The sequence below is a fragment of the Rhipicephalus microplus genome, chromosome 8, assembly GCF_043290135.1.
Source record: "Rhipicephalus microplus isolate Deutch F79 chromosome 8, USDA_Rmic, whole genome shotgun sequence".
Classification (NCBI taxonomy): domain Eukaryota; kingdom Metazoa; phylum Arthropoda; class Arachnida; order Ixodida; family Ixodidae; genus Rhipicephalus; species Rhipicephalus microplus.
Window position 1 is genome coordinate 21,538,272 of NC_134707.1, and position 27,580 is coordinate 21,565,851.

The 27,580-nt window shown below is 44.3% G+C and overlaps 1 protein-coding gene across 1 annotated transcript; it reads right to left on the bottom strand.

The window, feature by feature from the left end:
- On the bottom strand, window positions 1–27,497 carry LOC119164254 (gastric triacylglycerol lipase-like). The gene is made up of 10 exons (XM_037416402.2): window positions 27,360–27,497; window positions 24,552–24,697; window positions 17,899–18,100; window positions 16,656–16,770; window positions 13,736–13,886; window positions 12,899–12,994; window positions 5,908–6,060; window positions 4,364–4,435; window positions 2,705–2,773; window positions 1–1,496 (listed from the first exon to the last, which is right to left on the bottom strand). The coding sequence occupies exons 2-10, from the start codon at window positions 24,684–24,686 to the stop codon at window positions 1,245–1,247; spliced, it is 1,245 nt and encodes a 414-aa protein (XP_037272299.2). The 5' UTR covers window positions 24,687–24,697; window positions 27,360–27,497; the 3' UTR covers window positions 1–1,244.
- Between the last annotated feature and the right edge of the window lie 83 nt (window positions 27,498–27,580).

Genomic DNA, 27,580 nt, shown 5'->3' on the forward strand with positions numbered 1-27,580 from the left:
TTCGATTCAATTCAATTTAATTCCGCTTATTTCGGACATATATACATTATTCACAATGTGCAGTATATTCACTAGATAAAGCAAAAATAAACTCGTATGTCTCCTGACAAGGCCTTTATACCAGACATATATCTGACAGCAGGAGCGAAACCAGTGAAATCATGTAAACTATAAAAAATAATTAGGCTACTCATTACACAGTATGCAAACAAGAGTGAAAATAATCAAATACAGCATATCCACGGGGCGAATATAAAGAGTGGGGCGAAGCCGGGTCCGCACGCCCCTGCCACGCCACTTCGGCCTCCTGCTGTCGTACTGCAAAGTCCTCGAGGTGCCGCCGCGCAGCTTCGCGGCGCGTTTCTGCCTCGCGCGATCGCACGTCGGGGTCCCTTCTTCGAGCGCGAGCCGCCGCTGCCCTGCGCGCACGCCGCTCAGCAGCCTTATCCATCTTCCATCGCCAAGCCTCTGAATGCACGCGCGCGCGAAAACGGCACTTTTATTGTACTATAGAGTGCCCCCTGGTCTACGGCACCGCCGAAGAACACGCGATCGCAGTCGCGCGATCATCTCTTTTTCTTTGCGTACGTGTGACGTCAATCCTTTCCTACAAATAATGCCCTCTAGTGTCGCACTATTGACATTTTTCAGCGTATAGTACAAGCACCGCCCTCTTTGGCCAGTTCAAGAATGAACGAGGGGCAGTCACCCACAACGAGGACGCACAAGCCACGCCACAAGGAGCTTCGCCCCTAAAAAAACACTTTGACATGAATAACAGAGGAAAATATACAAAATATAATTAACTTGCGTGTATAAAAGTAACAGGTGCACATGAAGCACGTTCAATAGAAGGCACAAGATTGTCGGGTCTTTACTCTAATAAAACTGACTTTGTCGCTTTCCTTTGCCTGCAAGGGACAAACGAGCACTGGAGCTCGCCAGGATCACTGCCTATGAATGTGCATTGCTTGAAACCTTATGACGCTATCACATGGGTCTGTCATTTTTCTATGTGCAATGCATCCACCCTTGGCATTAGATGCTACAATTTTTTTTTCATTGGAGGGAAGTACCTTGAGCCCCAAATGGTAATCAGAACGCTCGAAGAACACTGCGTCCGAATTTTCAATGCTCCAAATCTTGTGGTAATAGCGGCAGAATTCTGTTCTTGCCGTATGGGCACTGTACAAACGGCTTATGGCGTATGGCATTGTGCATAGAACCTATAACCAGCCGCCGTCCTACGACGACGTAGCGTATTCATCCAGAAACTGGAGCAAATCTTTGTACAGTTTTGCCGGGTTGTTCAGCGCCATGACAAAGTGTACGTGTGTGTAGTAGGGGTCATCGATGAAATAGTTCTTCTTGACCCGTGGTGCCAGGTCCTTAATGAGCTCGCGGACATTGGCAGGTGTTATGATCTGATCACCGCGACTCCAGAAGAGTCCCACGTCGGTCATCACGTTGCTTATCTTGTATTCTGGAGGTTCCTCCTGCATAACGCACACATGACATTGTCATCATCATCATCATCGTCGTCGTCATCATCATCCTGACTGCAACCTCTGCAGGGCAATGAACTGCAGGCCAAATAACCCAGTCCTGTGCTTGCTGCCTCTGCGTTATCTTTGTTATTTTACTTATCCCCTCCACCCACATGAATTTCCGCCTCCCCCTCGTACAGCTGACTTCTTTTAAATTTCATTCTGTTACTCTTAGTTATCTCGCCGTCCCTCAGCCCGCCCTGGCCATGCCCATTTCTTTTTTTTTTGATGACATTGCAATGAAAGCCAATCAGTCATTCATACTTCTGCAGGACGTTTTATTACGTCAGCTTACAGAAAGATAAGAGAAGTCCTGTGTACACTGCTGGGCGTTAAGTTTCAGAACAGAAAGAAGAGCTTGTCGTTCTGGGTATAAAAGGTCACGTGGAGGCGACTACAAACCATCTCCTGCTTAAACCTGCCCATGTGTGCATACGTATATCCCCGGCATAGTAAACTTATTCCGTATGCTCCCTAAGGAGCTGGCATAACGTAATGTGATACCTAAAGGAGGACATGTCATCTAATCCTATTTTCCTTCCTAACGTAAAACCTGGAAAACGGTGCTGAAGTTCAAGCCTAGATGCCGAACTACGCGTCTTATGATCTCCAAAGATCACCGTCAAACATAGCCTGAGGGCCCCAGGTCCATCTGAATAATCAACATCAAATCAGCCCACTAATACTTACGAAATGTAAGTTTTCTCACTTGTGCTGTTATGCAAGTTTTATTCATCTATCGATTGCACTTTTCTAGCAATTCAGTTAAACACATATAGCTGAATACACAACACAACATGCCGAAAAGAAAGCCAGTGGGCTTTCATGAACCAAAACTGTATTCTGATAGTGAGCCCCCTCACAAGGGAAGGCTCCTTAATACGTTGGATATCCTTGCGTTTCGCCCTCAGATATTTGCAGACGACGTCATTGGGAGCAAACTTACAACCACAAACGCCACATAACGCGCAGGATTATGACATCTTGCCCTCCAGTTCGTGTACAAGCGTGTGGACGACCTCCATATGAAAAAAAAAAATTAGATGGCCTAACTACATGTCTCGTATGCAGCTTTCTTGCAAAACATTGTTCTTGTTAGCTCGGACACATGACTCTCACAATACAAATATGTTGAAGCACTCTTCTTTAATGCTTACCTGGCCATAATAGATCTTGTTATCAACCGGACCGTAGTCAAACTTGGTCGGTTTCTTTGACTTCACAAGCTGCATGTTTTAAGCAATGACAAATAGAGAAGAATTCTTGAAACAAAAGTGCATTTGAACATGAATTACACATGTAATGTGCAAACTTGACAAGCAAGAGAGAAGGTCGACATCCGAAGTGATGAGAAATTGTAGAACATGGGCAGTCACTGAGGACATCATCTCCAAGGAATCACTGTGAGGAACTTAGGCTCCATTCACGGTCCATGTTCAACAAATTTCAAGGCACTTGAATTTGTGACCTTTTTGGCATACATTCACCACCCCACAAAAGTGAACAAGTGTTGATATAATACTCAGTTTACAAAACATGATGCTGTAGTGAATTAGTTGAATAAGAGCGTAATTCAGTTTACTGTCCATTTTTTCTGGGGTAGTGTACTAAAGAACATATGAGAGAAAACACAAAGAGATCACTTGTCTACAACTGAAGGTTTATTTTAGAAAAAAAAGTGTAGGTGTTTTATTTCATGTGTGTTTTTTGCTGTAGGCTGTCCAAGAAAGGAGATGGTGCAACTCGTGTTCATACCGGTTTTACTACAGTTAATCTAGAGCAACCTTTTCTTAGAGACGCGACACCAATAATGCCAACCTGAAATAAGCTTCTGATGGCAGCTTTGTTATACGAGTGAGAAAGCCAGTCTAAATTGAAGTCTTGGCATCTCTTATCATTAAACAAGATACCAGGGTGGTATTTTACTTCCCTTAGCTTTTACTTGTCCACTCTGCACCATTTTCTTCTGCCTGTCGACTGATTTCTAGCTTCAATTTTTTTCAGAATTTTGAGCCACCACAATGACAAAGAATTAAATCTCTACAAACAATGCCACCTTTTAAATTGGTGTTGCGCATCTTCTTTACCTAAGGCGATCATCCGGTCAGAAACGTAGAGCACTTAAACTTAATATATTTGTGAATTCAAGGTTTGCTGTGTTCTACGCATTTTTTTATAATTTAATAAAAGATTCCATTGATGACTGCTTGATAAAGTTTCAAATAATGTTGTTCTTCTTTATCATTGTGTGCTAATATTCATATCACTTTAGCAGCGTCATCTACTGCCTTAGTTTTTTGTCGAGAGCCGTTAAAAATTACTGGCGCATTTTCGATATACTTCCCGAAAAAAAAACTTCTTTCACGCAGTACCAAAGTCATTCCATACCTTGAATTGAATTACTCTGGTTCTACTAATGCTAGATGTAATGAAGTTGCTCACGAAAAAGACAGAAAACGGCCCGCGCGCCTAGTGTTTGTGCTCGCTTGCGCCATCCGTAGTGATCGGTCGCAAAAAGAAATCCAACGAATGCGTCATACGCCATTTCACCTCCATCTCCTGCTAACATAAATCAGATTGTGCCCACCTAGATAAATTGTTCATAACACTCTCACTCTCGCTAGTATTTTTTTCGTGTTTTTAGGCCACCTAAACATTAACTGAATGAGATTCGCGATTGCTAGCACATCTTGCTATTCACAATCGCCCTATCAGGTTGGCTACGACATGGCATACAGTAGACTAAGCAAGTTCTAAAAAAGCTTTGCTAGGGAAAGCAACTGAATGTAATACTTCTGTATACTTCTTAAACATACCTGGGAATAGTGTACGATGTTCTTTAGTGAACTCCCCGCGGGCACATGGCATAGGTAGACAGGAACACGTGACTGAAATGGATTAAGGAGCTCCGCTTTGGTCACAGAACTATATAGAACACTAGTGCTCGTCTATAATGCTGAAGTACCACGCCTGCACACAGAGCTGCCTCGACAATGTGGGTTTCATTTATTTCTTATTAACTTTGTCTAAGGAGAGGTTGGTGCCTATGGGTAAGGCTCCAGCTAATCCTCTTCTCTTACGTTGATAGTTTACGTCATGAAGTTGATTAGTATGTCGGGTTTGACGTCCCAAAACCACCATATGTTTATGAGAGGCGTCATTGCGTCATGAAGTTACCAATCGCAAAAAAAAAGTGATGTAAAATTCACGCTGGAAAAGAATGTCTATTCACAAGAGCAACGTTCACACGAGATTAACAATGTCCACGCGTCCACAGCAACGTTAACACTAGAAAAACGCTCGCGCTATACAGAATAGTTCAACTTACAGTACTTTACTGAAGGATGTTACAGACAAGCCACTGCACCCACACTTTAAACACAGCTGTCATGAAACATCACAAACTGCTGATCGCAAAATTCTTTTATATATATTTTAAAGGAAGATTAGCATTAATTATTAGAGTTACAGCTGTTGACCAGTACCTGTAAAACGTTGAGTTTTGTTTTCAGCGTTATACTGATTATCAGGGGCAGCCTATTTTTGGCCCATTATGCAAAGAAGACATCTGAGTGCGATGTACAACACGTCTGCGTTCAGATCACCTATGTATATGCTCGTACTACGGAATCATCTAATCACTGAGCGAGTCGTTTATTGGGGTGAAAGTCAAAATGTCCGCAACAGCTGGCCCTCTTCTACGCTTACCACAAGTTATCCACAGTCAAAATAACAGCCTGAATGTACGCTAAAATGTTTCGACAGTAAAGCAAATCGCGCAAGCCTGCTTCTGTAGACCATGTATGAAAGCAGCGATAATATAAAACCAAACTACTTGTCCTGTAGTTGCTGCAAAGAAGTATGAATTGATCAAATAAAATATAAGCTATCACACAGGAATATGATCGATGTGTTAATATACGCAGACATCTACTTCAACAGAGATTGTTCTTGAAGGAACACATCCTTTATTATTAATGTTTTATTTAATTATACTATAGGCCTTTCCTCGGGCTCATACAAAAAGCAGTTGAGAATTGTACACATGGGCACGAGATTAGCAAAAATGAGTGAACGAGAAATTTGGATAACAAAGCAAAACAAAACGTAGCTTGATAAGTAACCATTCTAGCAAGCAACATTAACTCGGTGTAAGAAAATAGAATGCTTATGTGAACTGCAACAATAATCACGCAATGCAAATAGTTCTGTAAAATTAAGATTCAAATAATATCGCCCTACAGAATATTGCAGAAATGGTGTCAGACAGGAAGATGCACCATACATTAACGCAAGCTCCTTTCCTGTGATATTGTCTCGTTAGGAAGAGTAACAAACAAAGCATAACGTATTCGCGTACCATGTTCATGTACTTGCTGCCGAGGTTGCCAAACTCATCTCCGAGTAAGGAACATATGGCTCTCGTTGGCAAGGCGCAGAACCTTCGAGCCAGTGGCAGCAAGGGGAAACCCTGGGGCATGATTTCGTACGTTCCAAGGGTGTACGCCATGCGCTGTGTGTAAACAAGAAAGCAGAGGACAGAATAAACTTGGGAGTCAAGCCATTCACGTTTTTTTTTTTTTTTTGTACAGCCGCCAGCACCTCTAAACTCGAACGCGCCGACGCGTGGCCTCGGCTCGCTGGATGGATGGATGGATATGGCTGAACCCTTTAGATCGGGCGGTGGCTAGCGCCACCAAGCCGTAATACCTAATGAACCAAAAACTATATTTATTTATTTTTCCTTAAAAAGTGAGTTTGAGGATTCGTACTTTGCAGTGAAGAGTTTAATTTTCACTCGTGCCTTGACTTTAGCCACCAATCAGATAACCTCATTCTAGTTAAGTCTACCCGCTTAAAGTCTATTTTGCCCTCCCGGTCCCTAAACCCCAGTGCTTTGAAAAACTCTGCGCCATCATCCTGAACTATAGGGTGAAGCCCTTTACAGAACATTATCAAGTGTTCGGCAGTTTCTTCTTCCTCTCCACACGCACTGCATACTGTGTCTACCCCTTCGCTTGGACTGAGGTCAGCGACGCCAAGCGTTGAAAATGATATTGTCGCGACGTCAAGAGAGAGGTCGTACTCGAAGACGCTGAGAAAACAGCAGCGGGTCGGTCTTTTTGTTAACCGCGTGAGAGAGAGTTCCTCATCTTTCTCGTTGTTGCGTTCTGCATAAAAGCGTGCAGATGCGCGTATGCGCTGTCGCCTTCGTCTTTTTCGCGGGACGCACGTGACATTTGCCTCCCACCACAAATGGCATCGTCCCGATGCGCCGCCAAGGCACTCTACTTATAAAAACGCACATATGCACCGGCACGCACAGGACAAACGAGAGTTAGCTGGACAAGTAGGGTTTCATCCGGATGACATGCACGATTTCGGGTGAGCAGTTTCGGCGACTGGAACTGCAATTGCCGTCGGGAATAACTTCGTAGTTGATGTCGTTCAATCGTCGGGTGACTCGATATGGGCCAAAGTATCGTCGTAATAGCTTTTCTGAAAGTCCGCGTCTACGTATTGGGATCCAGACCCATACCTTGTCGCCCGGTTTGTAGGTTACCAATTTATGTCGTAGGTCGTACCGTTTCGCATCTTTGTGTTGCTGGTGACAAATACGCACGCGGGCTAGCTGTCGGGCTTCGGCACGCTGACCAAATTCTTCGGCGTCAGCGTGAGTGTCGTCACACTCGTGCGGCAGCATAGCGTCCAACGTTGTAGTGACTTCGCGCCCGTGTATTAAACTAAACGGCGTCATTCCGGTAGTTTCCTGTCGGGCAGTATTATAGGCGAAGGTCACATAAGGCAAGATTTCGTCCCAGTTCTTGTGTTCTGTGTCGACATACATGCAGAGCATGTCTGCGAGGGTCTTATTAAGCCGCTCTGTTAGTCCGTTTGTTTGTGGGTGGTACGCCGTTGTTCTCCGGTGAGCTGTACCACTGAGCCTGAGAACCGACTCCAAAAGTTCTGCCACGAACGCAGTTCCTCTATCCGTGATGAGAACTGTTGGAGCACCATGCCGAAGGACGACGTTTTCTATGAAGAAATGAGCCGCTTCTGCTGCTGTGGCCCTCGGCATGGCTTTAGTTTCTGCGTAGCGAGACAAGTAATCAGTAGCGACAATGATCCATCTGTTCCCTGTGGTATAAGTTGGGAATGGGCCCAGGAAATCCATTCCGATTTGGGCGAATGGCTTTAATGGTACTTGAACGGAATGTAATAAGCCTGCCGGCCTACCGGGTGGTGCTTTGCGTCTTTCACAGTCGGCACATGTTTGGACGTGATGTTTCACAGCAGCAGGTAGGTTAGGCCAGTAGTAACTGTTTTGCAGACGGGACAATGTTCGAGTGTAACCGAGATGACCAGAGGTGACTTCATCATGGCAGGCTTCCAGGATTTCTTTTCGCAGTGATGCAGGGACGACGAGCAAGTATGGGCTGCCGGTGGGAGAAGTTTTTCTTGTATAGGACGTTGTTCCTTAAACAAAAAGATGGCACTCCTCTCGCAAAAATTCGCGGCACGTCTTCCCGTCGTCCTTCTAAGAAATCGATAAGCGAAAGCAGGTCAGGGTCACGGCGCTGCTCTTGTGAGATAGTGGCCGCGTTGATGACTCCCAAGAATGCGGCGTCCATATACTCGTCATTAATAGCGGCAGGCTCAACGGGTGACCGCGAGAGACAGTCTGCGTCGGTGTGCTTCTTCCCTGATTTATAAATAATGGTCATATCAAACTCCTGAAGCCGAAGGCTCCAGCGTGCTAAACGGCCGGATGGGTCTTTCAAGTTAGTGAGCCAGCAAAGCGAGTGGTGATCACTGACGACCTTGAATGAGCGGCCGTACAGATACGGTCGAAATTTGAGAACCGCCCAAACCACGGCGAGGCACTCTTTCTCGGTAGTCGAGTAGTTCTCTTCCGTGCGAGAGAGAGCTCTGCTGGCATAGGCTATCACTTTCGCGGGACGCACGTGACAATATGCTTGCTGCTGTTAACAATAGATGGAGCGAGCGTCGATTTTACTAGGAAATTTCTGTTTCTGGTCTGCCTGACCGGCGGGTTGAATGCACTCACTAGGCATCCCGTTTTCACCGCGTTTTGCTCGTGGCTACGTTATCGCGCTCCCCCACAGCGTATGTTGTCGTATACTTATCTCGACAATGAACCATTGCGTGCGGCAGCTTGCGCACATTTCGAATTTCCATTCGCGGCTGCTGCTCAAAAGAAATCACGTGTACAAAAGACAGAGCGAACACACGTTCATGGCATTTGTAAAGGTTGATTGATTCGTGGGGTTTAATGTCCTAAAACCAACATATGATTATGAAAGACGCCGTTGTGGAGGGCTCCGGAAATTTCAAACACCTGGGGTTATTTAAGAGTTTGTAAAGGTTGCACCATAAATAAATCCGAAATGCGGCAGCGTCGTTCATGTTGTGATTCATTAAATTCCAGACAGCGGGCATTGAATTGTTCTTGCAACTCAGAGCTTGCCTTCCTGCTCGGTTCACGCTGCACGAAAGATGTGGTCTTGGACTGCAAGATTCGTGTGTGTAATAATATCTGGAGTTTAGTGTCCAAGAACCACGATTTCATTATGAGGGTCGCCGTAGTTCAGGTCAACGGAACTTTCGACGAAGCAACGAGTTATTTTATGTGCGTATTCACACATCTCCTGTCTGGTGTATTCTACTTATGGTCAGTATTTTTTTTTCCTTTTTCGTAAGAAGTCAGTATCAAATTTGATAAGATGGCAATTAAATCTTTTATGCAATACCTCCGCATGAAAACTGCTTTGTTTGCGTTGTATCCACGCGTCTTTCTTGCTCGAAGCACGCACAAACATTGTGTTGCAAGACCACCTTTTCTGCATACCATCAACCGAACAGGAAGGCACATTCTCAATCGCGAGAACAGTTCAATTCACGCAGCCTGAAAATTAATAAATCAGAACATGAACAACGCCCCCTTATTTCAGATTTTTTTATTGTGAAACTTTTACAAACGCAAAAAAAAAAAAAGTGTGATTGCTCTGCTTCTTATACATGTGTTTTCTTTTGACGGCAACTAGCTGCTGCGTTAGCTCGCCTTGACGACAGACATTTGTGTGAACAATCAGTGCTGGAAAGACGACATGATTTGTGTGCTCACAGAAAATCAGTGAAGGCCCTACTGAACTTTTTGCGTGGCAGCGGCCTATTGTATAGACCGTAGCACCCCAGCTCCCCCCCCCCCTTTTTTTTTTCTTCGCGCGCGTCTATTTCCCTCTTCGCTTTCTTTCCAATCTTTCTTCCCCATTCCCCCTTCCCCTAGTGCAGGGTAGCAAACCGGATGCTCTATTTTCCGGTTAACCTCCCTGCCTTTCCCTCATTTTATTCTCTCTCTCTTCTTTTGAGCAGCTGCCGCGAATTTGAACTCGAAATGTGCGTAAGATGTCGCACGCAATGGTTCATTGTCGAGATAACTACGACAATGAACGCCATGGGCGCGCGAGATAACGTAGTCACGAGCGAAACGTGGCGAAAACGGAATGCCGGATAAATGCATTTGACCCGCCGGTCAGGCATACTGAAAACAAAAATTAACCAGTGAAACTGACCCGCGCTTCATCTATCGGTAACTGCAGCAAGCATATCATTTTCTACGCTTGGTGACGCTGGCCTCAGTCTAAGCGAGCTAAAGCCACGCGTTGCTGACGGCTGTACAAAGTGGTAATACGGTCGATAACACGGTAAGAAGTTCTCGTTCACTGTGAGCAGTGATGCCATATAGAGTAAAAGGAAAGTAACCTATGGAGCATGCACCAAATTACAAAGTAAGTTTGGCTTTTGCGTAGTCGATTCATCTATGCCTATGATACGGTCTTTATTATTAAATGGCGGTATTCTTAATAAGTCCTGCTGCAACAGAAGCTATGACTACTATAATATTTTATAGTTCCACAAAGTAAATGCACACGGTTGCTTATACGCTTCCGTAACGCAACTCGTAGACCAAATTCAATTATTTCTTTTCTGTCACTCAATTGTACTGGCACTGCAAAAGCTTCCTTGAGCCAACGTGGTTTCGCCCTTCCTCCGCAATTGAATACAATGTAATCTTCTTTCACCTCACGTGCTTTCGCAGTGCCTTCGAGATCAGTCTAACGTCATAGTGGCATCATGATTACGTCACTGATTCTAGCAATCTGTGACGCCTTAGTGATGTCATGGTGTGCCGTCAACCCGGGATGACGATTTTTCGCAGCATTCGTGCTAACGAAGGCAGTCTCTTACAATGCTGGATGAAGCACCTTAAATTTAGAGTTAAAGCACCTGGTAAAGCACTTATTTAAGATTTTGTCCTAATACGAGAAACAAAATGTCAGTAAGACCATTTTATGCGCTTCCTCAACTGCGCACAGCGACCAATTTCTTTTTAAATAAGTGTTTTGTGAAACCTAAAATGTGAGACAGCAAGCATTCACACAAACATGCCTTGTATTTTATCGAAGTGGCGTCTAGTCTGCACTCCAACCTCGATATCGTCAATTCAAGTATGCTAAAGTACACCTCTCTGCATTATTTGCTCACGTTCCGGTTGTCTCGACCCTCCAGTGTAGAGCAATCGATGAACCTCCGGTGGTTGGTATATCTCAAAAGTATGTGTAGTTAATGTAGCTGCGCGTCTTTATTCCCAACAACAGTTATAGTTTTTTATCGTGTGCTTCTCCCATGCATTTGCGATCTTGTAATTATTGTTTTTGCTTCCTTTTTTGCTCTTTTTCTGCAAGGGTACGCTGTCTTTGCAATAACTAAAAAATAAACTTAGCGAAAATAAAAAAGTTGTACCATCTCCCGCTAAAAGAAACCGTGTGTAGATGCGAAGCAGCGGGCACTAATGCTTACACTGGTGGCGACGTTGATGCTGGTGCTCATGAAGCGAAAGCTAAGTAAAGACGCCCTTGTCTGAATTCCGAACGCGCCATCCAGTGCCTACATATACGGGGTGACCAATGAACGTTTGTGCAGAGCACGAGCAGTCAGTTTTTACTAGCAGACGGCCTTTGCGAGGTGAGAGAAGGAGAGGGGAGAGACAGTCTTGCGGGTGTCACACGCGGCGAGCGGTGACAGGCTAGGGAGAGAGTGACGTCAACGCGCACGCACTGCGAGGGAAGGCGTGACCTACTTAGCACCATCCCAACACCTGCGGCCAGGGGAGCGCAGTGCGGACGGAGGGACACCATTGCACCAGCTATACTCGGGGACAAGTTTCTGTGGCAATGAAAGGGAAGATACGGGGGCGGAGCTACTGCTCCTGACTCCTCCGCGAAGTATAGTCCGGTCTGGCTCACGTTACAAATGACGGCCGTGTTCAAGTAATCTCAGTGAACACAATTTTATGCGTCTGCTTACACAACCACAACCATTTGTGAGTAAAATTAGACGCAAGCTCTTTCGGCGAGTCGACGGAATAGCTGTAGGGCGACGCGCGCTCATCTAAAGACGAAGACGCCATTTTGACTCTTAGGTGCGCGTAAAACCTGCGAAACTTTCAGAAGTGCGAAAAAACATAAACGTTTCTTCAGAAAGCAACAACAAATATTATTATCACCACGGTGCGTGCAGCATCTCTTTATAAATAGCATCCAGTAGAAAATATTGTTCTTTTTTATTATCATCACGCGGAAAACTCGGACGCATTCGTGGCGCCATGTTTTACAGCGGTGGCACATGCCCACTGTGCCTCCATAGCCTTCCCTTCATTGCCACAGAAAGTTGTCAGAGAGCTGCTTCACATCTAAAAGCTGTCTCCGCCCCCGGGATCAAAGCGGGGACCTTGCGCGTGTGAGGCGCACGTGATAACCACTGCACTAGGGAAATACCCGTGCCGAGGGATCCTTTACAGAGGTTTCAACAGTGTAGTGTTAAATATACATAAAGTTATTGTGTCGCATATCTCTACAAAAGCTTATGTTCAAACATCAGAAACCAGTTTTCTTTTTTTTAAGGATTTAGTGCGAGTCCTGCGAATGTTATCGCTTTGATTTCATTGCAACGTTGCCTAGTTCTACTGGGTTCTTCAGTGTAACATTTACGAATGTTATAGTTTGGTTTGCCAGAAAAAATTATCCAAATTAACTTCAGTTACGCCATTTTAAACAAGTATTGTTTGAAGATTATGGTGACTGTGCACTACCGGTGCCTGCAAGCAAAGGAAAACGTGGCCTCCGACATTCGTTTCTAATTATATTGACGGGCGCAATTTGGAACTTCTTATTTTTACTGTGTCATAAGAAAAGTACTTAAAAGTTAGAGATATTACAATGAGGCATGTTGACAATGAAATGCGAACTCTAAATGAAGTGCATACTCACCAACGTTTTCTCAGCGAAAGGCATCAGCATTGCTAGGGAGTCGATGTTCATGTGGGACACCTTGTTGAAGGGAGCCAGCCCTGCGAACACCTTTACCTGCGTCGTAACCACCGGTAAATCGTTATATTACGTGAATATAACAACTACTGATTGCATTGATAATGAAGCGTATATCTCTCATGGCGTCTGTTGAGCCTAAAACTGCTAAGACATACATAAATTGCTCACAAATAAGACCAAAAATATGCAAAATATGCACAGACGCAATATGCCAGGCCTACAAGTGGCAATATTTTTTTCATACTCATCAAACGCTTTTGAATGACACTGTGTTCTTTTGTACGTTTCCATTCTTTTTTTCTGTGTGGTTCGCTGTTTAAACCTCCGTCAAGTTTCTCTTTATTACGCAAAGTGGTGACTTCATCAAGCCTGAATTGTAGCAACCTCCGAGAAACCTATGAAACTGTTTCCATGCACGTTCAGAAGTGTATTCACTTCCTTCTAGCTTCCTCCAAAGCACAAAAGAATCCTGGACTTGGGATCTGTTCTTGGACGTAATTAGGTGCTTACATTTCGCATTTTGTGAAATCTTGATTTGTGAAATAATTATTACGCCTGTAGTTGTCATGGAGCTGAAAGCTTTCTTTTTATTCGAACTCGACAAGCTTTGAAGGTTGTTCCCGCATCCACACTCAATGGTGCACAATAGGGCACACTAAACAGTGCAATACTGCGCATTTAATGGTGCACACTAAACACGTTACGAGTTTCCAGAACTCCTCAGTAGATGAAGAAGGCAGAGATACTTTCAAAGGAAACGACTTCGCGTGTTCTCACTTTTTCGTTGTACTGCGGCCTCTCAGACATCATGGTGAAGAACAGTAGCGTGCCTTGAGAAATTCCCAAATACAGCAGATCCTTTCGGCCAGTCTTCTCTAGGATGTATTCAATCTGGGCTGGGAGGTCGTATTTTGCATGTTCGTGGAACCTGTGCCAGTTATCGTATAATTTCAAGCAGCAAATAAATTCATAAAGTTTTGTTGAGGCAGTTAAAGTACAATTTAAAAATAGTATGAAAATATGTAAAGTTGACTTGCACGTAATACAAAGTGCCTGTTTTCTGCCCTTTAAGCCTCGAACTCTGATGCATTGTCTGGAGAGGCGTCAAACTCGCATGACGTGATTGCAAAGCACTCAGTGTTTCATTACAAGAAAGAGACATAATACCATGTTTTGAGCAAGATTCAGTAATTAAAGTTAGTTAACTTGTGAATCATATCTAACTATCATGCAATCAGTCAGCTTCTATATTTGCATAAAAAAATAAAGTATTAGGCTCGAAATTCATGCACAGTTTTTTTTACAAGCACGGACTGCTGGGCGGGTCGGTAATTCATCCTAACGGAATGTGCAAAAAAAAATTGAAGTACAAAAGGAAGACACCTGGTCACAGCGCACACTATCAACTTGAATTTCATTCGAGAAAACATATATGTGGTTGCGAGAACATGTGCGGTGAAAGAAAATGATTAGATGAGCACACAGATTGTAATAATGATGCGTTTCCAGAAAAGCTACTTCAGCGAAAGTAACCGCAAATGAAAAAAAAGCCCTCAGTCATGTTACTTCCTGCTGAGGTAGCTTTTCTGGAAGCACATCATTAATACGATCCGTCTGCTCATCTAATCATGTTCTTTCATCGCACATGTTCTCGTAGTCACATATATATGTCTGTTTTCTCGAATGAAGTTTCAGTTGTTACTCTACGCTGTGTCCAGGTGTCTGCCCTATGTACTTTCATTTTTTTAGCGCACTCAGTTAAGAAATATTTTTTTCGTTGTTCTACTCGTTTCGAGGAAAAAGAAGTCTTGACGTCGGTCGTGGAGCGCGGCACGTCGAACAATCGTCGAGCATGGTAGTGTGTCCCGCAAAGTGGTTCTCTGAAGCAATATGCAGCATAATGAAGTTGAATAGTCACTAGCTGTCCGGGTGCACATTAAGTTTAGAGCCATATTTGAAGAAACACCTAGTGCGTGACGAGCCATCGATCTTGACGTGTACAAGTCTACAAACCATGACTGATGAGGCCATATATAAGAGACTCTTCCATGTAGTTCACTTTGACAGTATATTTTATTCCAATAGCAATTTATGGACACTCTCGGCTGAATTTTGTCGTCAGTGTCGGCGTCACCGTCACTCACCGTATACGTATACGTAAGTATGTATATATGATAATGCAAGAAAAAACTCAGAAGAAGACTACGGCGTGCGAAATCGTACTTGGGTCCTCTGAATCGTGAATGTGAGGCGTTAACCACTGCGCCACCGAGGAGCACGTCCTACAGCGTTCAAAACGGCAAGCTATTTATATCTACCACCTACAGCTGCCGACGGGCATCCCAGGAGGAATTGTGCTTTCAGCATTACCAGCAAGATGGCGCAATGAGCGCGCGTCGCAACATCACGCGGTGGTGCCTGCTCTAATCTCCCTCGCGTGCATTACTCCACTTAGAGAAGGGGAACAACGCTCCCTCGCGCGCCCTTATCTCGCGGTGGCGAGGAGGGGAGAATCGTACGTCTTGGCTGGCCTCAGGCTTTACCTAGAACAATTCTGTTGTTGTTACCGGGCGCACAAAGGTCACTGCAATCATGGCAGTCTCCGTTTGCGAAAAGCGCACGCTTTTCGGACACAGCGAAGTAACAACTGAGGTTCTTATTCGTGTGCATCTGTACCTGTGAGTACGTTTCGTGCATCATTTGTGCTTGAGAAACGTGGGGCACGTTTCGACCTGCTTTTCATTCTGCGCGTGACCTTTTAAATGGTTGTTATCGCTATCATTGCTTGCTTTGTGGCAAAGCTGTGATTTTTTTTACCTCTCAGTTTTCCTTATTTCGCACGTACCGACTTGGAGCGTGAAGCCGCGGGAAAGGTTTTAAAATGAGTACTTTATAAACATTTAGTTCCTTTTGTTGTGTCCTGAAAAGGATGTTTTGATATGACAATGGTATTGGCACAATGGCATGTCACTTGACATTTATTGTCATGACCGTACCATGCGGTCTGAATATGAAAAATTTTACAGAAAAGTGGCTTTTTTAGGATACTTTGGTGTGAATGAAGACCAAAATGTTGTAGAACTTTCCACAAGGCATGTAATTGCTACCCCTTAGAGTGACCTATGTTTGTACAATTTGTCCTATGTTTTTGAAGCTATAATAATCTTCTTTTTAAGCCGAATTAGGTCATTGTTTTTTCTATGTATTTACGTCTATTATTCTATTGTTAAATTTTCTTCTTCTGAGTACAATACCCACACAGCAGGCCATTCATTAGGCAGAGCTCTCATTTATTTGCAGAAAATAAAAATGAAGCCAGGAGTTAATAACGTTAAGAAATTATTTTAGTGAGTAGTGTATAAAGTTGATAGTAACCTAGCAGTATGTGAATGACACCAGTAATTCAAAAATAATAGCGCACCTGCACTCCCGACTGTACGAATATAACGAAATTCGAAACTAACAATCGCTAACGAACCGCAGCGAGAAGGGACGTTTATTGCCATTCGAATGTGCCTGAAGTAGTGCGCGAAAGATAAAAGTGCGGGAAGGAAAAAAGCCGCACCATTATTTGAAAATATAGCATTTCTAATAACCCGGAATGTTTGTGTAAAGAGTAATTCTCAGTTGGAAGAATGAGAAGCCAAAATAAAAAAAAGCATAATGGATGAACGAAAAGAAAAGCAAAATGACGTACGAAAAATTCCAGAATCTTTTCGAGCGCTTGTTGTACTTCCTGTGACGCTTGCCGTACGTGTTACCGCGTACGTTTCCCATCCATACGTCGTACTTGTTGTCAGCCAACACGTAACCTGCAAATTTAACATGCAATAAGTACAAGCTTCCCAAGCAATGTCGAGTGGCGCCACTGCACTTATCGTAACTGGAATATCCAGGGAGCGTTCTTTCACTACGACACTGCTGCCCCCGCTTCCGCGCATGCGCAGGGCTCTCGCATTGCTACTGTGTTGCGTCACAGTGTAACATTGCTGACTAGCAGTGCTTCGGGCCATATGAGGAGCGCATGCACAAAGATGTCCTTGCCGTCACCGCTGAAAAATCCGGCTACACACCAACCGCCTTGTGGCGGCAGAAGGGCTTGGCCTCTCGGCCGCCAGCAGCTAGCATCAGTCCTGGACTCCATACCATACCATACCAACCGCCTTCACTGGCAGCGTCTATTCCCAGTAACGCGTAGCTTGGCCGCCCCAATTTGAGATTGGGTCTCCTATAAAAGTGTAAGCTGGGCATCATTTTTTTTTTCTTCGGGCTTTGGAACAGCCCGCAGTCTTACCCATATAAAAACGGGGTGAAGTGTCTTCAGGATGTTAAAAAACAATGGCAGATTCCACATACAGTGGGAATCGATCGTATGTGAAGCACGAATGAGGAAGGTTGATATGTCACTTTAAGATCAGCACAACGTTACGACGCAGAAGTAAGTTATGCCGTAAAAATTACGCCGTACATTACCTTCGTCGTCCATTCATGCCACGTGATACCAAATTTGGTATATGTGGAGCTAGCGAAATGGCCGAAAGCAAGCTATGAGCGTAGCATATAGTCGTGTTTTTTACTACCTACAAATAGCTACGTCTAGGGTTCGCAAGACATAGCCTCAACAATATGGCTGAATGAATGTAGCATTTTTAATCGGTAACCAAACACAAAACGTGTGTGACATCCCGCATTGTTTTGTCAGTGTGTTCGCGTGGGTGTGCTTCCTTATTATGTGAGTTATACGTAAACATCGGACAGGTGGCACTGGGTTTCAGTAACAAACTTGTGTGCTACAGGGCCCGAAGCATTTCCTGTCAGCTACATGAACCCGTAAATATCGCTTGAACCTCGAAGCTATTTAAGAAGCTACTTAAGGTAAGTCATCCAGATGTCACTGACTCATTCATTCACTCATTAACAAACGTGATCGTTCATCTTACCGATTGATTGCTTCGGGAAGTCCAGCACGAAATTTGACGAGTCTCCGAGCAGGCCGCTCATGAGAAAGATGGGTTGTCTGTGGCACGGTTCTTTGCAATCTTCCCTGCCGTGGGGTATCCGGTGCATCTCGATGATGTAACCGTCACTCGTGATCGCATTGTGGCGCTCGAAAGGGTATCCCTTGCTTCGAATCAGTTGTTCCTGCATTTTAGAAATACCGAGAGGTCGGCATTACCATCATCATCCGATGCATGTTGAGTTCACCATTTCATATTTACGGCGCGCAGTCGTCATCATCACCACCATTGCGCTCAATGTCCACCTGTTTACTGCGCGATGAGGGCCCACGCCAACTGAACTCATCTTACACTTGACTTTTTTTCTAATTTTATTGCGTGACGTCTATCTAAGCCGTTTCTGAGTGCACTCTAATTGATCGCCCAAATAAGCGGTGTGTTTGTCTTCAAACCTCCCCCTCTTTTATTTGACAATAACAAAATGTTTCGGGCTATGTTAAATGTTTCAGTAACGTACATGAGTTGTTTAGCTAGTTTTATTTTGATAAGGAAACGAATAGCGCTGATAACCAGTTGTAAGAAAGCCACCTTGTGACAAAAGCCACCTTGGAGTGAAAAGAGAGGGACATAAACTTCAAGAAATTGCGATCACATATTGCAATGCTGTCAAGTTCTTAACTTTCAATATTTGGCCGTTACGACTTTTTTTGTGTGTGTGGTCACATTTTTATGTCTGTTTTTTTTATCTCAGCAAGCACCTCAGTTATCAGTCTTCGCGGAATGTTATCTTTTCAGGTGTCTTGACTCTATCTGTCGCCATAATAATTTGTCCACCTGCTTACACTAGTCATGGCTACAGCTACACGTGGAAATATAGTACTGGTGAGCCTTCTCGCTGTCTAAAACATATAAATATACTGCAATGTAAATTTCAAGGATTCCTGTTTGTATAGTGAGCATATAAAAGAGCAACCAGCCCATACTCGCCTTTGACATTTTACCTTTTATCTCCTGACATATTGCACTCTTTTTATTCATAGGACAGGTGGCACCATGTTCGTTTACGTCAACTTGCAATTTTATTGTAGCTATTTGCTCTGAATATAAGTCTCCCTCTTAACTGCATTTGTTGACTTCATCTTTGTTTGTAGATTGAGCACTGCTTTCATGTACAAGTAATTAGTAAGATGCACTGGTTTGCGCACTAAAGCCCTGAAAACGCTGTTATACAACTGTACCAATTTCCTGTTTACAAAGCTTTGTTTAGTTCTTGCTTCATGCATAGAGTGCCAGAGCATCCTACCGACACGAACTCAGGGATGAAGGCGGAAAATACCACGATGTTATTCCACAAACATCGACTGCGTTATGAAGAGCGTCGTATTTTTATTGAGGAAATATCAGTCCACCGTATAACGTATGAGTCATTCCGAAGAAAAAAAAAGAGCTCCGCGAGGTGTGGTGCATGCTGTCAGTCTCCTTTCCAAGTCAAGGTCTTGGGAAGTCACTTTGAGAAATTGGTCGTACCAGGAACGTACAGTGTTTTCCTTATATATGGTGAGCCGACGTGTTAACTTGTTGGGCTTCTTTGCGACGCCTACCGGTAAATGAAACAGGAATGCTTTATTTTTGCATATTTTAGCGCTGCTAGGTCTCCGTAAACTCAACTGCGTGTCACGGGGAATTCATTGCCTTCTTTTCCGCATCGAGAACGTGGCGTTATATCGCCATTGGCGTATGTGCTACTTTAGCTATCGCTCAGGCCGACCTCTCTGCCTTTCTGTAAATATACCTATCTCTCTCTCTCTCTCTCTCGCATTAACGAAAGCAGTAGTGAGTACGTTTTAATAGTTTAATAAATTGTTTTGCATATGTGTCACAAGTCAATCACATGATTTGCTTGCGACCCGCAGGTCGCGGGATCAAATCCCGGCTGTGGCGGCTGCATTTCCGATGGAGGCGGAAATGTAGGCCCGTGTACTCAGATTTGGGTGCACGTTAAAGACCCCCGAGGGTGGAAATTTCCGGAGCCCTACACTACGGCGTCTCTCATAATCATATGGTGGTTTTGGGACGTTAAACCCCACAAATCAATCAATCAATCAATCAATCAATCAATCAATCAATGGTTTGATTGCGTTCAAAATATGGTATTGTATTGTCCTGGCTTTCTCGGCTCTTCAGGCTGCTATAAAATGTCCACTAACGTCTTATTACTTTAAATAGGTGTAAATAATTATATTCTCTTTGACCATACATAAGGATAGGGCACCTAATACGTGGTACACAAATGTTTGTTGCATGCCACCACCATCACAATACAGCTGACTTTTTTTCCGGATACAAACCCAGAGCATGCATCGTTCCAGCCAGGGGCATGGGAGGCACCTTTTCAGTTTCCGGGTGGGGGCATCAACTTGAGCCGTTTTCGCTCCGTATTCCATCGCAAAAAAAAAGTGTTCAGGAGGGGCGGGGCACGATGGGCCCCGCGTACGTTCTCTTGGCTATACGCCACTGTCCTCAGCATAGCTGCGCTATGTAGCCACCGCGATCGAGCCGTAACCAAATGAATTCTTTGCATTCTTTAGAATATAAACGCCAAACGCGAAAGTACGTGCGTATATTTCATACGTACATTTTTTTATTACCCGATCGTATTTTAATTATCCTAATTTCAATTACAATGCGAAGGAAACCTACTGGCGACAAGGTGCTATTTATTTATTTATTTATTTATTTATTTATTTATTTATTTATTTATGCTGCAGGCCACAATTGGGCCCAACCATCTATATTTCGTTTACATCTTTCTGACTGTTTCTCAATGACGTAATAGGCCATTATTGCAGTTTTCGAAACCATAGACCGAGCAAAAATATAGCATGGAGTGATTGTTCTCGCCAGTCTCTGCCTCAGGGTGTTTTCTTTGATGTGTTACTATGTTCCGCCATAAAAACGCTGCCTTGGCAAACTTCCGGCGTAGAGCTGTGTTTATTGTTGCATATATATAACCCCGTCTTTTCTTAAAACGCGCACTTCTTTTGTTTCAATACATGTTTTCCTCACACACTCACTCCGAATCCCACAACACGCTCAATGATCCACTGTTGTCCAGAACTTATGGCTGCGTGCCATATACGGACGATATTTTCAGCAACTACGCAATAAGACAGACACGTGCTTCTAATCTCTTCATTATTCCTAGAGCAATTGTATCAGCTACGAGGTACTAAGTGTTCTGCGCAGAACAGCATAAGGGCAGCTAAAGGCCCATTATTTCCGGTTTCACCCTCTGCGTGGCTGAAGAAACGAATGCAGACAATGGCTCTACGGAGGTGGCTCACAGATGCGTTGGCCTAGATCGCATCTGCTCCCGTCCAATTGACTTCATATCACCCGTAAATTTATGGCCAACTTCCTGATGTTTCGAAATTAGGGCCGTCTTGTACGTTCTCTCTACCCATTCTTGTACCCATTCTCTCTACGCACAAAATCATAGCGACGTTATATCGGCATATATAATTTGCTAGAAAAAATATTTGAAATGCGTACTGGTGCGTGTAGCCCCTTCAGCAGGGCAGATGGCTAACTCTGTAAATGTGGTTGTTCAATGAGCCAGTGTTGGTTTGGTTCCACTCCCACCCGCAACATCGTTATACCGAATCGCTGAAAGAGATTACCGGAAAATCTTCGTATTATTCACCTGATAGATATATTTTGATCGTATCTTATATTCCCGTGACTATCTATCGCTATCCACTTGAGAATCCCGCATGCATCCTGTTAAAACCAGCATATTGATGCCCTTGCTACAAGAAGCAGTCAGTATCATTGGCATTGAATCACACCAGAACTGTACCTAACGATTAGATAAGAGCACTGTTGCTTTTTTCTGAAGCTTTTATTGTAAAACCACCATTAAATAACACAGCTTTAACTTTTGGCTCCTTGGAGCCAAAGTCACATAACGACTTGAGATATACATGTTTCCCTCGAGCTGGTTTACATCCGTAAGCATGTCTTGTAGACCTTAAAAGAGTTTGTTGCTGGTTTAGTTGGTTGATAACGCTGAACAGCTGAGCGCAAATTTGGTACTGGACAAAGAACACAAGCAGCGCATTACAAGAGCTTGCATTGTGTTGCGTGAAGCGAATTTCCGCTTTAACATTGTGAACCGTCTGCTTGACCTCCCGGGCTTTCGTGTTTCTATCTATCTATCTATCTATCTATCTATCTATCTATCTATCTATCTATCTATCTATCTATCTATCTATCTATCTATCTATCTATCTATCTATCTATCTATCTATCTATCTATCTATCTATCTATCTGTCTGTCTGTCTGTCTGTCTGTCTGTCTGTCTATCTATCTATCTATCTATCTATCTATCTATCTATCTATCTATCTATCTGTCTATCTATCTATCTATCTATCTATCTATCTATCTATCTATCTATCTATCTATCTATCTATCTATCTATCTATCTATCTATCTGTCTGTCTGTCTGTCTGTCTGTCTGTCTGTCTGTCTGTCTGTCTGTCTGTCTGTCTGTCTGTCTGTCTGTCTGTCTGTCTGTCTGTCTATCTATCTATCTATCTATCTATCTATCTATCTATCTATCTATCTATCTATCTATCTATCTATCTATCTATCTATCTATCTATCTGCTTCTCTCACCAGCTGAACTCGAAGAAATGCTCCAACATACGCTCAGAAGCTAACCTACACTCACACGAAGCGAGACGTGTCCCTTCATGCACACACGCAATCAAGGCGCATTCACGTGTCTCAGATATATATAAAAAAAGGCGTTTCTGTTTCCGTAACACATCCACCATTGCGCGCGCGATGACTTCAGGGACAGCAAGCGACACACTTTCTCGACTCCGCGTCGTTCACCAACGGGAGTCCCTTCCGGGGCAAACAGAACGGAACACGGCGTCGTACGCGTGGCGAACTCGATGCTGCGACACGAAGAAGGCTTCAGCGATTCCGTTCGGGTAGCCGACTTGCGTAAGTGACCGCACGTTTTCGCCGGTGTCGCTACCGGAAAGACGTTGAAACATACGGTTGCGCCACGGCGAAGAATGCATCAAGATTGCCGATCAGGTGGCCCAGGCTCGCAACAAAAACGGATCGTTTACGTCCGTTCGTGTGCAACGAGAAACGTTAGCTCGAACGCTACTTAGTCTTCAGCACACGCGTACGTGTGCTTGAAAGATACTGAGTCTTCTTCGGCTCAGGGGAACGTGTGCTCGAAAGTTGCAGACTGAAGTTCCGGGACGTGCCCTCGTGCGTACTTTCATTCCATATATTCCCGTGACATGCGATCATTTATCCGATTTTCTCCAATTGTATTATCTTACTTCAGCAATATCAGGTTCTGTGAGATAGGAAAATGAACGTAAACAGCGCTCCCGTTTTTCCAGAGCTTGTTTCAATAGAACACCCTGAACCAAACTCCAGTGAAATCGCCGCTCTTGCCCCACCGCGGTGGTCTAGTGGCTAGATACTCGGATGCTGACCCGCAGGTTGCGGAATCAAATCCCGGCTGCGGCGGCTGCATTTCCGATGGAGGCGGAAATGTTGTAGGCCCGTGTGTTCAGATTTGGGTGCATGTTAAAGAACCCCAGGTGGTCGAAATTCCCGGAGCCCTCCACTACGGCGTCTCTCATAATCATATGGTGGTTTTGGGACGTTAAACCCCACATATCAATCACACAATCGCCGCTGTTAACGGAACAGTGTTTTTCTTATTAAGAGGCAGAGTTCAAGAATGACGTGCCAAAACCGCTATATGATTGGAGAGCACGCGTGATGATGGTCTCCAGAAATTTTGATCATAGGGTGTTTTTTAACGTGTTATAACATTGGACAGTACTTGGGCTTCCAGCATTTCGCTTCAATTGAGATACGACAGCTGCGGCTAAGATCAAATCCACAACCTTCGGGAAAGCGCCCGACAACCATAACCACTGGTTTCAGGGCATAAACCCTCCCAAATTATTATTATTTGTTGTGTCCCCCGCTTAGAATGTCTGGTGAAAGCTGCGCTAAATGACTGTGACCACTGCCAGTAGCAACGTTGTCATGAAGAGGAACCACTGTCGCGGGTTGTGTGCTCCTACTTCTCCTAAAGTGAACACTTTTGCCACCGCATCCTTCACAGTTCTACACTGTGACATGCCTCCGAGGCCAAGCGGACCACGTGTTCTTCAGATGTGTTCTTCATCTTTGATGTGCAGTAAGACAGCGCGCATCAAGGCAGTAGCACCATGATTAGCCCACTCTGACCACGTGGATATGAGGTCAGAGTGTGCAGCAAGTCGCGTGATCTCTAACACGGGACGTGTGGGTTGCTTAAGAGCTGGGCCAAATGAGCCCTTGAGGCTCGGCCGCACTTGCGTGTCTCCAACTAGGGGCGACGGCGAGATCATGCTGAGCTCAGTTCCAGATCAATTCAGAGCCTCCGAAGTCATTTATCTAGCGCGTTAACCACAAACAACCTAGTAAAAACAGTGACCTTTAGCGCGTTAAAGAGACCGTTACCTGCCTAGAGCCACCCTGAGGCCCATGATAGTTGACCTCTAGTAGTCCAACAAAGTCGATACCACGATGTGCTTCGGTACTTACGATTCCGGTGCATTGGTCCGGATCATTTCCGGTGTAGAAGTTTGCCAACTCGGAGGGGAAGTCCAGTGCCGTTCTTACAGTTCCCAGCAGGAGGCTCGGGATGAGACGAGATACAGCCTCGGCCGGTGACACCATTGTCGTCGATGCTGTGGGCACCAGTGTCTATGATGGTTTCACTATTCGATAGGACTTGTCGAGACTGGCATGTCGCACCGAAAAAAAAACACACACACGCACAAGTAGATGCACAAAAAACACCAGTTTCTACGACGAGTTGACTACTCGATACAACTTCACACGACTAACATGTCGCACCGAACAAAAGCAAGGCACAGAAGTAGATAACCAGTGGACGGCAACGTTTACGACGACTTGACTATTCAATGCGACACGACACGACCGGCATGTGGCACTGAAAGAGAAAAACACTCGCAGGTAGATAAGTAACGCAAACAGGTCAAAGGTCGAGAGAAAAGCAAATCGTCACTTGACGGCTCAACGTTAGTAGCGTATGAGGGCTGGGGAGGGCTGGCCCACCAGCTGCAGCTAAAAGGTACGTTGTCGCGTCTCGGAGACGGCACGAGGAATAGAAAATGTTGTTTCTGTGTATAGCGATATAGAAATGTAGACAAGGTCGAATAACATCGTGCCAAGCCAGAGGGGCTTTTCGAAGCGAAAAGAAAAAAATGTGCGGCCAACCGTGACGTCATTGTTGTCGCGACGAATCGTGGGTGTGAATGAAAAACGCAGCTAGAACGTTTTCGATGCACGCGAAGGTCGCGATCTCGCGATTTCACATCCATGCGAATTAAGATGTACGACTTTCTTCGAGGCGTTCCGGAACGAATAACCACGCGCCATTTGATACTTTTTCCCCCTCTTCAGAAACTTCCTTGAAGTGTCGGGAAAACGCTGATGTCACTTTCCCGCATTTCAAAACACTGGAGGTGTGTCAACATCGATTCATTTTAAGCGTCGACTATGCAGTGATTCATGAGCAAAGGTTTAAGTGTAATCAGACAGGTTTAGCGCGATTTTGAGGAAGACAGGAGACACAACGAACACAGATGAGGGCTGACTTCCAACTCTGTTCTTCGTTCAACTGTGTTCTCGTCTGCGGTCCGTTTGTCTCTTTGTCTGCGTCAAAATCGCGCTAAACCTATCCGAGTATGTACCGATTTGCCCAAGTCAAAGTGCAATTGAAGTGTAAGTTACTACTTATTTTGTGTGGGACACTCGAAGCACTCGTCACTAAATCTCCACCATAAATATGGAAGGCTTTAGCACTTTCTTCTTACCTTATTTTGTAGGTCTTGTATGCGTTTCTGTGTCTGGACGTACCGTCTGGGGCCATGTTGTCTTCTAAATGACAGTTTGTGGATGGTGTTAGACCTATCAGGCTGAATTCATACAGCTTAACCTTGCATGATTCAACTATTTATTGGTCACGCTTTCGCTAGAAACATGTTTGGAATCAGGTCTGGCCTGCATTTGGGTTTTTAAAGTCTTATATCCTCAAAGTATTTTCATTTCAGGTACTGAGATCTGACCCGTGCCACGCGCTCTTAGCTTTCCTTGGCATAACTCTCGACAACTTGACAAACTCGCTATAAAGTGGTTCGTTTTATATGTTGCCTCCTAGGCGTTCTAATGAGGACACATCCTCTTGTGCTCTTTTAGGTATACCTCGTAGTTTTCAACACTTTTCTTCAAGCACCAGTGACCTACCTAGATATTAACACCGCTAAAATGAATTTGTTTACTTCTGAACGTATGCGCACAATAAACAGACCTGTTATTCAACTACTACCTTCTACTTGCAGTCATAACGAGTGCCTTTTTCACGCCGTAGTCCACGAACATGTCCAAAACCTGTCGTTTGGCGCACACGATCAAAACCGTGCTCTTTTACTCTCTTCTATTTCCTTTACAAGTAAAAAACCTTTTCACTACACCATTTTGTTTTATTATTGATTTCCCTCAAGGCTTGTATTACAACCTACTTCTTTATGAAATATAATATAAGTAAATATGGTAAATGCTTCTGCCTGCTAGGGCAGATTATTTTGTGACGGTGGTGATCTGGGATAGAGAAGGTATAGTTCTGGTGTATAACTATCGGCAAAAGAAGAAACCAGAAGCATAACTATAGCCTGAAGTGAGCAAGAGTTCGTGAATGATTGGCGAGAAATAATATCCGTGCGGGTAAGCAAACCTACGTCCCATATTTCCCCGTGATACATAATTGTATTCCTCAGTTCCGTCGCTCATATTTCACTCCCTCAGCACATTGTTATACGCCAAGACAGTAAAATATACTGATGGACCTAACCTTCACGTATGATTTCCTGTCGACTGAAGATGCTATGTGACGTAGCATAGACATTCCCCCGACACTAGAATAGCTAAGGTGGAACGGGGGGTGAGGAGCTCAGATTTCTCCATGATTTTTTCATTTCTTCGTGTATATCATAAGCACAAATCGATGGGCTAGCCGGTGGTCCATAATTCATAACGGTAGCGCGATGAACCACTCAAACGGAAGGAGATGTCCCGTCTTGATCTGTCGCCATCTGTGTGATTCCTTGCGCTATACAGTTATGAATTAGGCATCTGCACGTACACACGAACACAAACACGCACCAACCTAGACTAATCCTTCTTGTATTCCCTCCCCTTCCCCCCTCCAAAATATATCTGGCTACGCCCCTGCTGACAAGTACAAAGACAATACATCTTGTTCTTGTTCGTATACACAGAAGCGGAAGCTTCGATTGGGCTTTTTCAAGTGAAGTAATTTATACGCACTTATCTGAATGAAGACAGCCGTGTCACGCTGAATCACACACGAACTCGCACATACCAGAACACACAGACGCGGTTCTATGGACCACCAGGAGGCTTCATTGCCAGTCAGCCGGACAGCAGCTGACCTGCTCAAACGGGCGGACAACGGTAAACCACGTGGTTCCGGCGCGTGAGCACCATGCGGAACCGCGTATATATTAGAAAAGCCACGACACGTGCCC

What these genes read in the sequence shown, in the direction of transcription:
- LOC119164254 (XM_037416402.2), bottom strand. Translation starts at nt 24,686, where the DNA reads ATGGTGTCACCGGCCGAGGCTGTATCTCGTCTCATCCCGAGCCTCCTG. An exon ending in CGGACCAATGCACCGGAATC is followed by an intron (nt 18,101 to 24,551) that starts GTAAGTACCGAA and finishes TCTAAAATGCAG; the next exon opens with GAACAACTGATTCGAAGCAA. An exon ending in GCAGCAAGTACATGAACATG is followed by an intron (nt 4,436 to 5,907) that starts GTACGCGAATAC and finishes AATCCATTTCAG; the next exon opens with TCACGTGTTCCTGTCTACCT.